Here is a 14667-nt window from a genome sequence, read left to right on the forward strand (position 1 = left end):
ATTAGTCAAATGCTTTTATACAATTAATGAAAGAAAAACAGATATTGGGGCAGATCTTTAGCTGGTGTAAATCCATGGACTTCAGTAAAGCTAGCCCTTTTACATCAGCTGAGTATCTGCCCCGCCCTGTGCTTATGAGTGTATGTTTGATGGAGAACCCAGTTTTCAAATATGGCCCCTTTAGAGCATCCAGGCATGTGACATGGACATTCTGACTGGAGCATCCACATGGGAATGTTGGACATACCAGCGCCTTATTATCTCATCATAGGATCAGAGTAACTCCTGGAGTCTTACCCTGTGGGGAGAGAATAGTACCTCAGGGTTTCAAAGCCCATCTTGCTCCTGGACAAACATCATGGAAAACAACTTGCTAAATATTCTTCCGATGAAAGACAAAAAAAAAAAAAAGCTCTGTGGGCTGTGAAAAAAGGTACTTATACCAATGCCCGACAAAAATTAGAGCTAAAAGAAGTAAGGCTTTGGCTGTGGAGCCTTCCATGCAAGCAAGAAAAAAAAATCACCAATGGTTCCCTCTAACCTTGTTCTAGGTTTTATAAAACCTGAGGGAAACAAGAAATATTCCTCTGAAATGTCATCTGCAATCTTCTGTATACACATTTATGTATTTGGTTATTTCTAGTATACTTTTTACATGGGCCTCTTTTGATAAGGCCCACTGTAAGCCAAATCCTTAAAATTACATCCCAGATGTCCTCTCTTTCTGGTAACTTTACAGAGTTCAAATGTATTTTGACAAACAGTCTTTCCACAAGAGGCAACACAGTAAAGACCTTTAATGACAGAACTGTGTGTCCCTTTTGCCTATGAGCATAAATTTGAATAGCAGGTAGTACTTCTCATCAGTTCATCACCCCTCATCACTGTTAGAATGAAATGCAAATGAAAACGAACACCACTTCAGTCATGGTTGTGAAAATTAGCATCCGTGACATGAGCAGGGGCTCATTTATGCACTCAACATTTTGAAAAAAAAAACCATATAAAAACTTGCTATTTCCACAACCATATCAGGCTATACCTTTGAACCAACATTAAAAAGCTGAATTTCTACTACTCAAGGATAAACCCTAGTTAATATTCATTAACTCTGAACAATCTCTACACTGCAGACCTTAGTCTACAGAAGTTCTAATTATGACTTGAATTATTCTGGGCGCTAATGCTTATTGCACCTTTATTTTGTATTTTCTTTTCTCTCATCAGTATTCCCCTTACGGAGTGCTGCTCAAACCCCCATAGGAGAAAAAAGCAGCACTGGGAAGCTTGCTTAATATCTGCCCACACTACAGACATGATCGTGCAAACACTTATGCAAATGAATATTTCACCTTCTAAGGGACTAGTCATGTGAGTAATGAGTCCACTCCTGTGGGCAAACTTATTTATGTGTTTGCAGCATCACTCTCTACGTCAAGAACACATATAAAGGGTAAAATCCTGGTCCCACTGAAATCTCTGGCATTGACTACACCGGGGGCCAGGATTTCAAGAACAATTTATAAGAAGGGAAACTATTGGTGTGATACAGTGCTAGAGTACAATAGCTTTACAGTGAAATATTTTAGCTCAGATCAGATTGGCCATGTTATTTCATATGTACCTTTTGAGCTCTGAAAATTAATAATATCAGTGTATCCTGCAAACAAGCTCACAAGGACTTGATTAAGCAGTTTGAACAAATAGGGAAAATATATTCATGATTCTGGACGGTCTCACACCTTATATAGGTGGAGGTTCAAGCACCACATAGGTGAAGCATATTTGAAAACAGAATGAAACAACAAAATGTCTTCTAGCTTTAACATAAAGCTAGAGCAGCTATAATCCTAAATAAATATAGAAGACAAAACTTGCTTCAACCAAGTCCAAAAGGGTATATATAAGGTAAGGCTTGCTTCAGATTGGAGTGGAAGCAAGAGGAATCCCTTCATTCTCTACCTAACTGTATAAATTTCAGAGGCAGAAACAAGAGATAGACTAGTTATGGTCCACAGTTCTGTGCACTTTACAAGCTATATTACTGTACAGAATAGACACTATCTTCCCCTTGTGCTGTCATGTACACCTGGGCAAAGCAAGTACAGAGTGGATGTAAAACACTGCCTAATAACAGTACTAGCATTTTACGCTCATGTTGCACAAGTTTGTGAGACTGCACAAAATGCATGGCATTGGAATGTCAGGTCCTGTAGAAGCATTCTGATGAAATTATCCTTCCTTCCCCTGCACCAGAATAGCAGACACAGCTGACGTCTGACTAGTTGCATGTGAATAGCCCCTTTGCTAGGTTTGGCAGAGAGTGGGTCTGTGGATGGGGAGGGGAGGGAATCAAAATGATGATTCTAAATGACTGAAAGATCACTTCAGAGCACAGACAGTTGGTGCCTACTAAGATTAGAGCAGAGTTTGAAGGAAGTGATCAAAAGCTCACTGAGGTCAGTGGAAAGACCCCTGTTGACTTCAGGGTCCAGGCTCTAAACAAAGCCCTTTGTGATACCACGCACATTCTCCTTGTCTGGGGACAGGCACAGGAGTTGCTGGTAGGAAAATGTACATAAACCTGTAACTGTGTCACTGAAACACATTCTGTAAAGAGCATCCACTCACCTCCCTACTAGCTGCCCTAAAAATAACCTCTTTGGTGGCAGTAGCTGAAACTTGTGTGGAGAGGAGACAGAGCTGTCTCTACAACTAGCCTATGAAGTTTACTCTCGGAGAGATCAGTTTGACCACAGAGCTCAGATCTTTCAAAGCTAAATGCAAAGCACCATTTTTCTTTGCCTTAACCTGCCCGCAATGTGACATTTTAGAACAACAGCAACACAAAATAAACAAAGTCCAGTCCCCACTGACTAGAAGGGGGCTAGGAGAAGGAGTAGTGAGAGAAATGTATCTTGATAGATGCACTTATAATTATGGACTCAGATACCATCGTGATAGGAAACCATGTAAGAACCTAGACAGAAAGAAATTAGATATGTGTGGGCATGCAAAAAAAGATAACGAACCTCACAACTGTAGGGTCCTTCTACATTCTGTTCTGTATTCTGCAATATTCTGAAATTTTTTAAGCTTTCAGTTTTTAAAGCAGAAAATAACAACTTTCTGGGCCAGGTCCTCAGCTGATGTATAATGGTGTAGCTCCAGGAAGTAAATGCAGCTATACTGATATGCATTAGCTGAGGATCTGGCCCTTCCTCTTACCTCTTAGAGACCACCCTCACAATGTAACCTGATATTCTATTGACCTGCTAAGCAGACTTGCAGAAAACTGTCACAGAACATAGAAGAGGGAGAAGAGGTTTTCCTTAAACTTTCAAAGAAAACATTCAGCTTTGGGATCAGACTAGATACAAGATGTGATATGAGTCAAAACATGACTGTTCATTCACATTACATAGAATATATAGATTGGGTGTATTATGTATACACACACACACACACACACCGTGCTTGCTATTGACTGTAGGAAAGTAATTACTGTTGCTTCAGTACTACAGGCATCCCCTCTATATAACCCAGAGAATAGCTACCCTAAAAGTGCATTTTCATAGTGAACACTTATCCACACACCCACCCTGATGTACATCTCACTATAAGTTGGGGGCCAGCTGCCAGAGTCTCTATGGAGCACTTGCTTGGCCAACCTATATGAGCCAAGCGCAGAGGCAGCTGACTGTTTAGAGAAGGCTTTCCACCCCCAGCCTCACATGATTTCCCTTCACCAATCTAAGTCTATACCATAGATTAGACATTCTTCATGGACCTCACATGCATGATACATTTATATTAAAATAAAGATTTGAAAAGGGAATTGTGATGGAAATTTTGTAAATTAATGTGCAAAAGTAAAATGATGACAAACGTGACTGGCCGTAATGTGCATAAACGGATATAGGCGGCTGACTGGGTAAAGCATGGTAACCAGGAAGATATCGAGGGAAATCCATTATGAAATTTTGTAAATGTTGTCATAAGCCATTGACTTGCGTCCTGTACATTTCCCAACCGCTCACTGAATAAATTAGGTAACTGTCTTGCTTAGCGAGAACAAGTTACAAAATGCACGATGACAAACAATGGTTTAGCGTTAGTATGTTCTTTTTCCATTCTTAATACTATGATCCTCAGATGCTCAGCAAAATGCTCCCATTGAGAGACATTCACACAATGGGGCCTAATTCTTCTCTGCCTTGCAGCTGGTGTAATCAGTGTCCAAAGTGAGTGTAAGATGAGTGAAATGCATCCAGAGCAGAGTGCCAATGTGAAGAGAAAAGGATACAGACTGATTTACTCAGAACAAGCAAGCTGTTTTCAGGCCGAAGTTCTAGAACTACATAGTATCACAGAAGAAGTGATACATACGAACAATATGATTATACTAGGTGTTACTGAGTTTCTGATATAAATGACAATGTAAAATTCATTTGATTTGGAGAATAAAATGAAATTAAAGGTATGGGCTCTTCATTCTCATTAAAGTGACTTAAGGCTACAGCTCCTTGTTTGCTTGTTCACTGTTTATTTATTTATTTGTATAGCAGCATAGGTGTTCATGGAACTCTTTAGCAGAATAGGTCAACTGAAACAGGGAACATTGGTATTTGTTTAATTTATTATTATATTTATATTGATCACTAAGAGCCATTGTTCAGTGGTCACCTATCCACATTTTAATTTGGGCTGGATTCTGCCATCCTTTGCCATGTGGAATCCATGAGTAACTCCAATGAAATCAATGGGACTATTTGTTCAGAAAGTTACCATTCCACAGGAGTGAAGGGGGTCGTGTTTGGCCCTTAATGAATATATCTGAGAAGAAAACCAAAACCATCCATAAATGAGAAGGAACTGATTCTCTTATGCTCGTTTCTTAGTTTTAGTCATGTGGCATTTATTTAAAACTAGCTGATCATTATTTTAATTTACTGCCTATAAAATGCATCACAATAATTTAACAGCATAAAATATATAACTATAAAAACAAAATGTGAATCAGGAAGGGCTTGATCCAGAGCTCATTGAAATCCATGGAAAGACTCTCCTTTACTTCAATGGTCCATAAATCAGACCGTAGAACTGGGGGTGTTTCACAGAAAGGCCAACAATGGTTAAAACAGAAAATTCTTCTGATGAGCAAGTGTCTTCAATGATCTTTTAGGACTGAGAGTTACAAGCTGAGCCATATTCATAGCATGGGGAGTTAGTTCTACCTGCTAGCAGGCACCCTACTGAGAGCAGTGAGATGTTGGCCTGGGCTTGCAGTAGGGTGACCAGATGTCCTGATTTTATAGGGACAGTCCTGATATTCGGGGCTTTGTCTTATATAGGCGCCTATTACCCTCCACCCCGGCCTGATTTTTCACACTTGCTATCTGGTCACCCTGGCTCGCAGGGGCCCTTTGCTAAAATTCTGGCCCCACCAAATTGAAGTAAAGGGTAGATATTTCAGATTTTGTCTCATGTTTCATATCTGGCAGTGATAACTTACTCCAGGGGCTCAGGAAAGTATTTCTGAAGACATTTGATTTTTTGGGAAGGGCCAGGGTGCACCCAATGGTAGGACCTGAAGCTCAGTTCCTAGATCAGGACATTCCCATACATCCTACAAGTGCCTTTAATCTCCCTCCTCCAACTTCAGATTGCAGAAGTTGAACAATGTCGCATACTATCATTGACTTTGCATATTTTTTCAGTCTGAAAGTATAAACATTTCCAGCAAAGTGCATCCGACTAAAAGATTGTTTGCCAAGTGCTGTCTCCTTCTTTAGTATTATGAAACAGCAATTGTGTTTAAATGGGAAAAAAATAATACATCTGCTAATCCTTCACCCCTCATCACTGTTGGCACACACTTTCCTGCTACATCCCTGGTTTATCACAGGCTGAAGAGGAGACTTATGTGGGAGCTATTGTTAAAACAGCAGCAACACAGCAGTAGGCAAACAACACTAGGCAAACACTAGCAGGACTCTTCTGAGCAGACACTTCCAAATTTTGCTTTGTCCCTTTACAGTGTGAATGGCAGTTCCATAATGAAGATTCTGTAAACTGAAGACACTAAACTGAATGTATACAAACAGAGCCAGGAGATTATAGTAATGAAGCACAGGTCAGTGTATTAGGAGCTCCTGAGACACTATCAGAGTTATTTAATATCAGATTTTCCTGTTCAACCTTTTCATAGATGCTACAAAGCCTGTACATTGCATATGATTTTTTTAAGTGAATGACTGATGCTCAACCCTTTCAAGCATCCAAAAATACCTGCTCTGCAAACTGTTAAGTATCTCTTTTATTATATAACATTCTCTTACCTTTGGTTTTTGACATTTCTCCTTATCTGACACATTGGAAGTTTTTCTCTTCAACATTTTAAAATTCAGATGTATCCAAATTAGGAGCAGTTGTCTGACTTTACCCAAACTAAATGCAAGAGTGCAGGATATAGAGAATACACATCAGATGAATGGTACTTCCTTATTCTAGTCAGGATGTGACTTCACTCCTTTTTAGACTTGTGGGGCGAGGGAGGGGGCGAAGGGGGGGAAAGAAACACCAACCATCAAGGCAGCTCCAGCCAAAGGAATGAACACAGGCCTGGGAACCAAGAACTCCTGAGTTCTCTTCCAACCACTATCACCATTAGATTTTAATAATAATGAAGAGAGCCTGCCTCTCCCAGTCTTCCCACCCATACTTGTGGCATTGCTGCTTGTATCATTCCTATACAAGCAGACCCAGAGTAGAGTAGGAATCACTGCTGCTCTGAAGCTGAGGTGACATTTTTCCCCAACAGATTTGAAAAGCGACATGATGTGTGTCCCAGCTGTTCTCCTAGCTCCCCCATTGCCTCTTGGCCACGTGGAACTGGTCTCCATCTCAGCGGCTGCAGAGAGAAGAGAGACAGCTACATGGGGGTTTGGAGGGAAGGAAGAGGAGGAGAAATCCCCACAGCTACCTTTGCCTTTTGCGTGGGGAAACCTCTCAACCTTTCTCCACAGGATTTGGACTTCCTAAGGCAGCACTTTCAAGTCCCTTGTTCAGAAGCGCCATCACAGATACTATGAGGAAAGGAAGAGATGGGACAAACAAATCTGACAATAGACTAAAAGAAAGAAAATAAAAAGTTCAGGAGAGAGTGACATGAGGAGTGGGAACCAATGCCGCCTTTTAAAGCCCTTTAAAATCAGCTAAGATGCTTAAAGAAGAAAAGAACCACAGGGTATCCAAACCAACATCTCATTTTATGTTTTCATTTTAACATAATTTGCCAAGGAGACAGAGTAAAGCAGCAGAAATCTCCTGGCTCCAGCATCTCGGGGATTAACTGACTGGACTGAGAATTACTGCCCAACAAAACTTGAACCTATGCAAAACTCTGCTGACTTCCTGTTGAAAGTTGTAAGAGAATCCAGCCGTTTTGAACAAAAACCTCTCTTTTGGACCACACATCCCTTCAACAGAATCTCAACATGAAGCTTTTTGGTATACATGGATATGCATGGATTTTTTGAAACTTAATTGTAGAGCTGGTCAAAAAACAGAATGGAATTTTTATTAAAATGTAGCAAAAATTTTGATAATGAAATTTGTCAAAATTACAAATTTTGAACATTTTTAACTAACCCTATTTAATTACTTGGTTGGGTTTTGTTTTAATAACAAACTGGAGATAGCTGGTCACATCAGACATCTTCTGGGTCAAATAAAACCTCACAAATCTTGCGAATCCATAAGCAATGCAGAGAGCTTAAAAAAAAAGACACTGCTTTGTTCTTATTTGTTATCCTTTTACAGCTGGGTTTGAATGAACCTGAAACTTAAAACAAATTAAAAGGCAAGAAACCATGTGAACTGAAACCAAGGAGAACGTTTGTTAAAACCCAGCAAGAGATGCACAGCTTTCATATCAAGGGCTGCCTTTCCCTTATTCCTGTAAAAGCACTTCTAATGTTTCTGATGCATGAATGAGGAGAGGAATTAGATAAGGGTGGTTACTATATTTGTTCAAATGTCCTCTTTCTTACTGTTTAAGAATCAATATAAGACAGCTCAGATATCAATTTTCAGATGAGTTACCATTTAATTTTGTTATAAATTGCAAATTGTATATAATATGCAAATTTTAGGAGGCAATGTTAAGTTTGGGTGGCTGGTATATTGGATGGGTTAATAACATATGATGAAAGATTCTAGCGAAATGGGGAAACTAAATGGATGCCTGACGTGTTCTTTTCCAGGCAGGTTTTCTTAACAAGGTGCAGAATTTCTTTTAAGACAATGCAATATCATTCTTGGGTGTTAGCTGGACTCCAGTGAAATACATGTTCAAGCTTAACAAAATACTTTCGTTTACAAATTTTAAATTCAGAGTTACCCACTTAAAAGATAGGGGACAAATTCAGCGCTGGTTTGTTTGGTGTCAACAATAAAGGACTCCAAGGGGTAAATTTCCCATCTTCATACATCTGATAACAACACCCAAAAAGTCAATTTAGATTAAACCATATTACCATAAGTATTGAACTTACCCTGGTAATTCAATAATTACATTAGTACATGTTTGTAGTAATTAAACCTATTTTTCTTTATAAATGTATTATTGCATTGTATTGCATTTCTCTTTAATCTTTTAAACTGTATGCAAACTTTAGGAGGAAATCATACTGCACTGATCATTAGAATGCAATTCTGTCCACCATTAAAATCTTCATGATGAATAAATGGGAACTCGTCTGAACAATAATATGAGCTTCCTTTTTATAGCATATCACTTGTTAAACTGGAAGAAAGAAGGCATTTCAAGAAATATAGTACCCACCCATATCTATTTCTTCTCCTCATTCACAGACCAGAAAAATTATAACAGCTTGAAGGCTGACCTAATTATCTTCTTGACCTTGAAAGGTTGATACACATGCTAGTTTTAGAAACTGCCAAAGGAGGAAGAAAATCCAACAAAGGTAACATTAAATACACTTAATTTAGTAAACCAGGACATTTAAAAGAGGTTCCATTTGAAATTAAAAACAACAGGTGGGGAAATAATAGCATACTTCATGATTTATAGAAGTGGTCCTCAAACTTTTGTACTGGTGACCCCTTTCACATAGCAAGCCTCTGAGTGCGACCCCCCCCCTTATAAATTAAAAACACTTTTTAATATATTTAACACCATTATAAATGCTGGAAGCAAAGCAGGGTTTTGAGTGGAGGCTGACAGCTCACAACCCCCCATGTAATAACCTTGCAACCCCTTGAGGGGTCCCAACCCCCAGTTTTCAGAGTAGCAGCCGTGTTAGTCTGTATCCGCAAAAAGAACAGGAGTACTTGTGGCACCTTAGAGACTAACAAATTTATTAGAGCATAAGCTTTCGTGGACTACAGCCCACTTCTTCGGATGCATATAGAGTGGAATAAATATTGAGGAGCTATATATACACACATACAGAGAGCATGAACAGGTGGGAGTTGTCTTACCAACTCTGAGAGGCCAATTAAGTAAGAGAAAAAAACTTTTGAAGTGATAATCAAGATAGCCCAGTACAGACAGTTTGATAAGAAGTGTGAGAGTACTTACAAGGGGAGATAGATTCAATGTTTGTAATGGCTCAGCCATTCCCAGTCCTTTTTCAATCCTGAGTTGATTGTGTCTAGTTTGCATATCAATTCCAGCTCAGCAGTCTCTCATTGGAGTCTGTTTTTGAAGTTTTTCTGTTGTAAAATAGCCATCCGCAGGTCTGTCATTGAATGACCAGACAGGTTAAAGTGTTCTCCCACTGGTTTTTGAGTATTATGATTCCTGATGTCAGATTTGTGTCCATTAACCCTGATTTATAGCCTTTTAATTTCAAACAGGTATTCAAAGGAAGGTTGGCTGTCCCAAACATTATTCTTATACCTATGTTATAGATATGATTAGAAGAGTTGAAAACCTTGTCTACTCAATGATACATTAAGAAGTGTCTTATCCCATACAAAATATATTATAACTTGTGAAGCGGTTTAGTGAATTCTATAGGAGCTGTGACTACTCAGACTCTTTAAAAAAATCAGGCCCTTAATATCTCAGATTAGGCATCCAAAATAAGTGGACACATTTGAAAATGTTGGTCTTTATATGCAGTCTATTGACTGACATACCTATTCTTAACAACAGGAAGTAATGAGAAAGCTATTTCACTTGCTTAAGTCACAGACAGAATAGAGTGCCCCTCTGTTGCACTCACACTATGCAAAATCCCGTGAAGAGATTTCTGGTCTCAATGGGAAGGGCTGAAATGCCATCAGTTTCATCCTTTGTCAGTGGAGTGACATTGGCATGCAACATGGTAGAGAAAAGACCCAAATCCTCTACTGAATCTCAGGTTAGGGGCCCAATGCAAATAGTAGGTGCTACCCAGGAGAGCAGGACAAACACGGATTCCTGACCCAGGGAACACTGTCTTGGCATGCTCCCAACCTCTGCTATACTAAGCAGGGAGTAAAGTATCAAGACTCTATGTCAAACTTTGACACTCCCCCCCCCCCCCCCCGTGGTAGCCCCATGCACTAGATGGCCAGGTCAGCCACTCTTATGCAACATCACTTTAGAACCAACACCGGTTAAAGAAAAGATATTCTATAGAATATGATGAGGGAATGATTCTCAAAGAGAACAGATGTAGGATGTTCCACAGATACCATTTTTTACAGCTTTGAACTGCAAAGACCAGATTTGTTCTCTTTTTTTTCCTGTTTCTTTGAGTCTACGCCTTCCTGCTGGGAAAACTCCAAGTCAATGAGATGTGGGTTTGTGTTTTGAAATGTATAGCCACAGGTTGATCCAACTTCTCAGTAATGATTCCACAATTGCGATTTCGGAAAGATTAATGTACCTCACTGGTGGTTTTCCTGTGTGATTATTTGTAATCAGCTCACTGCATCCTGTGTGTAAGACAGATAACAAATCAATCTGCCAGGGGGATTCTGGTGTGGCTTTAGGTAAACATAGGTACAGCAGAGACCTGCTAAGTATAGATGTACTTTTAAAAGCTAGAGTGCAAATGTTCATGTCTAGGACATCTTAGTAGATTACATTAGTGAATTCTGGGATTACTAATCAGCTACAGGAATTTTTCATATAGGTAAATTGCATGATTATACAAGAGTTGGTTTATAATTGTACAAGCTATTGCACAGGTTGTCAGAAATGTCTTTACAAATATATTGAAAGAATGAGGACCCAAGGCGCTGATACACTGCATGTATTCAGTAGGAAAGCCACAGAACAATGATAATATTTTAAATAGAAGTAAAAAATGTTCAGATACTCACTGTTAATCTAATACACAAGACATAGCATGTTTCATTCTGTAGCTTGAAAAGCAGCTTAATGCACAAGCACTAGCAGTGCAGTTGGGGATTTTTCAAGGTATCTACATCATGTTGCTTGCCTGCCTATCTCTGATTAAAATCAAGATCAACAAAAGTAAATTCTGATTAACTCTAATGCACAGCCTGCTGTCAGGAAACTCTTTGTAGTTTGAGCCATCTTTTACCAGTAAACATCTCATGCTGAATTTCTTCACTGATGTCAGAATGACAAGTTGCCATACTGTCATATCATTAGAACTGCTGTTTAAATGCTAACATGAAAAAGAATAACTGGAGTAAACTCTCCGTAGTCTCTTGCAGAGCTTTAATGTCATTTGGCCTAGATGGAAGACGGTATTTCTTCTTTCTCCTCACATGCAGTTTCAGGTGGGTGGGATTCAAAATTTGGACAGTCACTCTTGAATCATGTTAACATTGCAGACCCAGTTAACTTCATCAAGAGTATAACAGGGGCCAGAATGTCTCTTTGGGCCAGGGGATATTGGGGAGCAAACATAGGGGTCCTGAAGGGAAATCTTAGGGATAGCCAAACTCAAAGAAGACATTTAGGCTTAGGTTTATGGTTTGTTATTGTTTTTGAGTGAAATCTCTTGAAGGGATGAGTTAGGACACTAACTCAGAATATGGGTGTGTTCTGTTGAGTAAGGGATAGTGACGCAGGCTATTAACACTGCCTCTCCCCCGCATCCCCAACAACCAATCCGGGGATTTTATTTTTGGTTCCAATTTATCTTGATGGGCCCTGATTCCTCTTCCTGTTGCTTAATGCTTACTCACCCCATCCCATCCCTAGACCCTTTCCTTGTTGCACCACTTGTGTGGCTCTGCCCCTGCACACCTGTTCCCACACTCCCTCCTGTGTATCCCCTTCTTGCTTTCCCATCCTCCTATCCATGTCTCAGAGGCTGTCCTACGTCCCTCATCCTGCTGATGCCAGGGAAGGAGAGGGCAGAAAACAGGTTTGGAAACTACTTTCCCACATCTTTAGTGGCTGAACTAAGTGGGGCACAGCTGGAGCAGCTTTTGCAGCCTTGTGTGTGAAGGGAGGAGACATGTCTGCTGTTCCTTTCCTCCAGCCTGTCTGGCTGGTAATCAGCTAAGGGTGGAAAACAAGTGCTTCAGAGCCATAGTCAAGAAAAGTCAGCTGCAAGGCAGGGTCCTTTCACTCAGGAAGCAGCAGGATGTCTTTAAGCCTGTGACCACACAGCAAATGTAAAGCGCCACATTTGTATGAAGTAGCAAACCCTTATGTTTTTACACACACACACACACACACACACACACACACGAAGAACAGTAAGGTTGCAAAGTCACATATTCAAAAGTTGGGAAATGCCAGAATTAAAGTAGCTTGTGCAACCTTGGTTTGATTCCCTACATGTATGTATTCATACAGTCTTAAAGTACATGATCACGTATTTTTTCCCACAGGACCCCTGCCTCATTCAGGACACAGAGTGGACCTGCTCTGGGTATGAATCAGAGTTGTGCAGTGAAGGAAATGGTTGTTTGTAGGACCCCTGCCTCATTATGGTAGAAGCTGTATAGCCAATGAAGCAGGAAGCTCTAAAGTACTTATATGCCCCCCCCCCCCCCGCATCAGTGAAATATATGACTGCCTCAAAATCTATAATGTATTTATTCTCACAATACCCCTGTGAGGAAGGGACTTTGTCTTATATAGGTGCCTATTTCCCCCCTCCCCCACCCCTGGCCCGATTTTTCACACTTGCTATCTGGTCACCCTGGCTCGCAGGGGCCCTTTGCTAAAATTCTGGCCCCACCAAATTGAAGTAAAGGGTAGATATTTCAGATATTGTCTCATGTTTCATATCTGCCAGTGATAACTTACTCCGGGGGCTGTGAGGAAGGGAAGTGCCATTATATCCCCAGTTTACAGACGGACAGTGGAGGTCTAGAGAAGAAGTGACTTGCCCGAGCCATACAAGAAGTTTGTGGCATAGTTGAGAATTGAGCCCAGGCCTTGCGAGTCCTAGTCTAGTGCTCTAACAGCTGATCTGGTGGTTAAAGCACTTGAATACTGCCCTGAATAACTGGATTCTAATCCTGTCTCTGCCAGAGTTTCTACGTGATGCCGGACAACTCACTTGAACCAAAGCCTTCAAGGATGGTCACTAATTGTTTATTCCTTAATTTCTGGGTTTTAATTTGCAAAAGTGCTGAGCATTCTCAGCTGCAACTGAAGTCAATAGGTGCTGTGCTTTGAACATAAAGTGCTATGTAATGCTAAGTACTCTGAAAAAAAAATCCTCCCTAGGTGTCTCAAATTGGGCACCCAAAATTAGTGGATACCGTTGACCTTTTCCACCTGCACAGATCCAGTTGCAAGACTGGAGCCTTAAACTGTAAACATTTTGAGGCAAGGACTGTCTTGTGAGTTTGTAGAACAGCTAGCAGCATAGTTGGGACTAATGGGTATTACTTCAATATAAATGGTAAATATTCATTTTTCTAGAGGGTTTTCTCAGTATTTTATGTTCTATTGAGGATATTTAATAAAATGAAAAAAAAAGCATTAAAATCACTCATGAAAACCTAAATATAAGAACCAATAAATGCTTAAAACAAAGCATAGCACATGATCTTAAATGATCTTAACCTTCCCCATTCACTGGCTGTCATTACTTCTTGTTGTGTAAAATTGAACTTAATTTGTAAGTAGAGCTGAACAAGAAGTTGCAACATTTTCTGATTAATTTGGTTTTCTCTTCTTCTCATGAAATGTATGCAATCAGATTATTTCCTCAACCTCAACAGTATTCAGTGAATTTTGTCTACACATTTATTTGATCAACTGTTCTCTGAATTTTAGCAGTTTGAGCTACCTTGATTAGTTATGATTGATCAGCTTAATCACAGACTATCACTTCTGGATGACAGTGCAATTAAACTTCTAATGTGAATATTTGTGTGTGCAAATCTGCAATTTGCTTTACATATGTATTAGAGAAAGCAAATTTGATATTCTCTTTCCTGGCACTGTTTTTCAGTTGATATTTTTCTGTCCCTTTGTAAACCAAATGCAAAGCCAACAGCATTCAAGTTACATTAAGAAATTAAACAAAACAAGTTCACCCATCCCTACTAGGAATTAAATTTGTCTGGGTTCAGAACAGCAGCCCTTCTTTCACTAGAAGATCTTTATGCATATTAATTACAGAATATCCATTAAACTGGTGCCCTTATACTAATGTTCCTGATATTATATCATATATATGGAAATATACCTAGCTCATAGAGCTG

At 39.7% G+C, this 14667-nt stretch overlaps 1 protein-coding gene across 2 annotated transcripts in view; it reads right to left on the bottom strand.

Moving 5' to 3' along the window:
- Positions 1 to 14667, bottom strand: part of SAMSN1 (SAM domain, SH3 domain and nuclear localization signals 1) — a 113909-nt gene that overhangs the window by 31594 nt on the left and 67648 nt on the right. Inside the window, exon 1 of one of the 2 annotated variants that reach the window (XM_005294634.4) lies at positions 6342 to 6511. The exons of the other annotated variant lie outside the window; for it this stretch is intronic. Within the exon in view, the coding sequence (XP_005294691.1) occupies positions 6342 to 6398 (57 nt within the window). The 5' untranslated portion in view covers positions 6399 to 6511. Of the gene's footprint in view, positions 1 to 6341; positions 6512 to 14667 lie in introns of those variants that run through there. 2 annotated transcript variants of the gene reach the window in all.

This window comes from Chrysemys picta, chromosome 1 (genome assembly GCF_011386835.1).
Source record: "Chrysemys picta bellii isolate R12L10 chromosome 1, ASM1138683v2, whole genome shotgun sequence".
In the NCBI taxonomy this organism is placed as follows: Eukaryota; Metazoa; Chordata; order Testudines; family Emydidae; genus Chrysemys; species Chrysemys picta.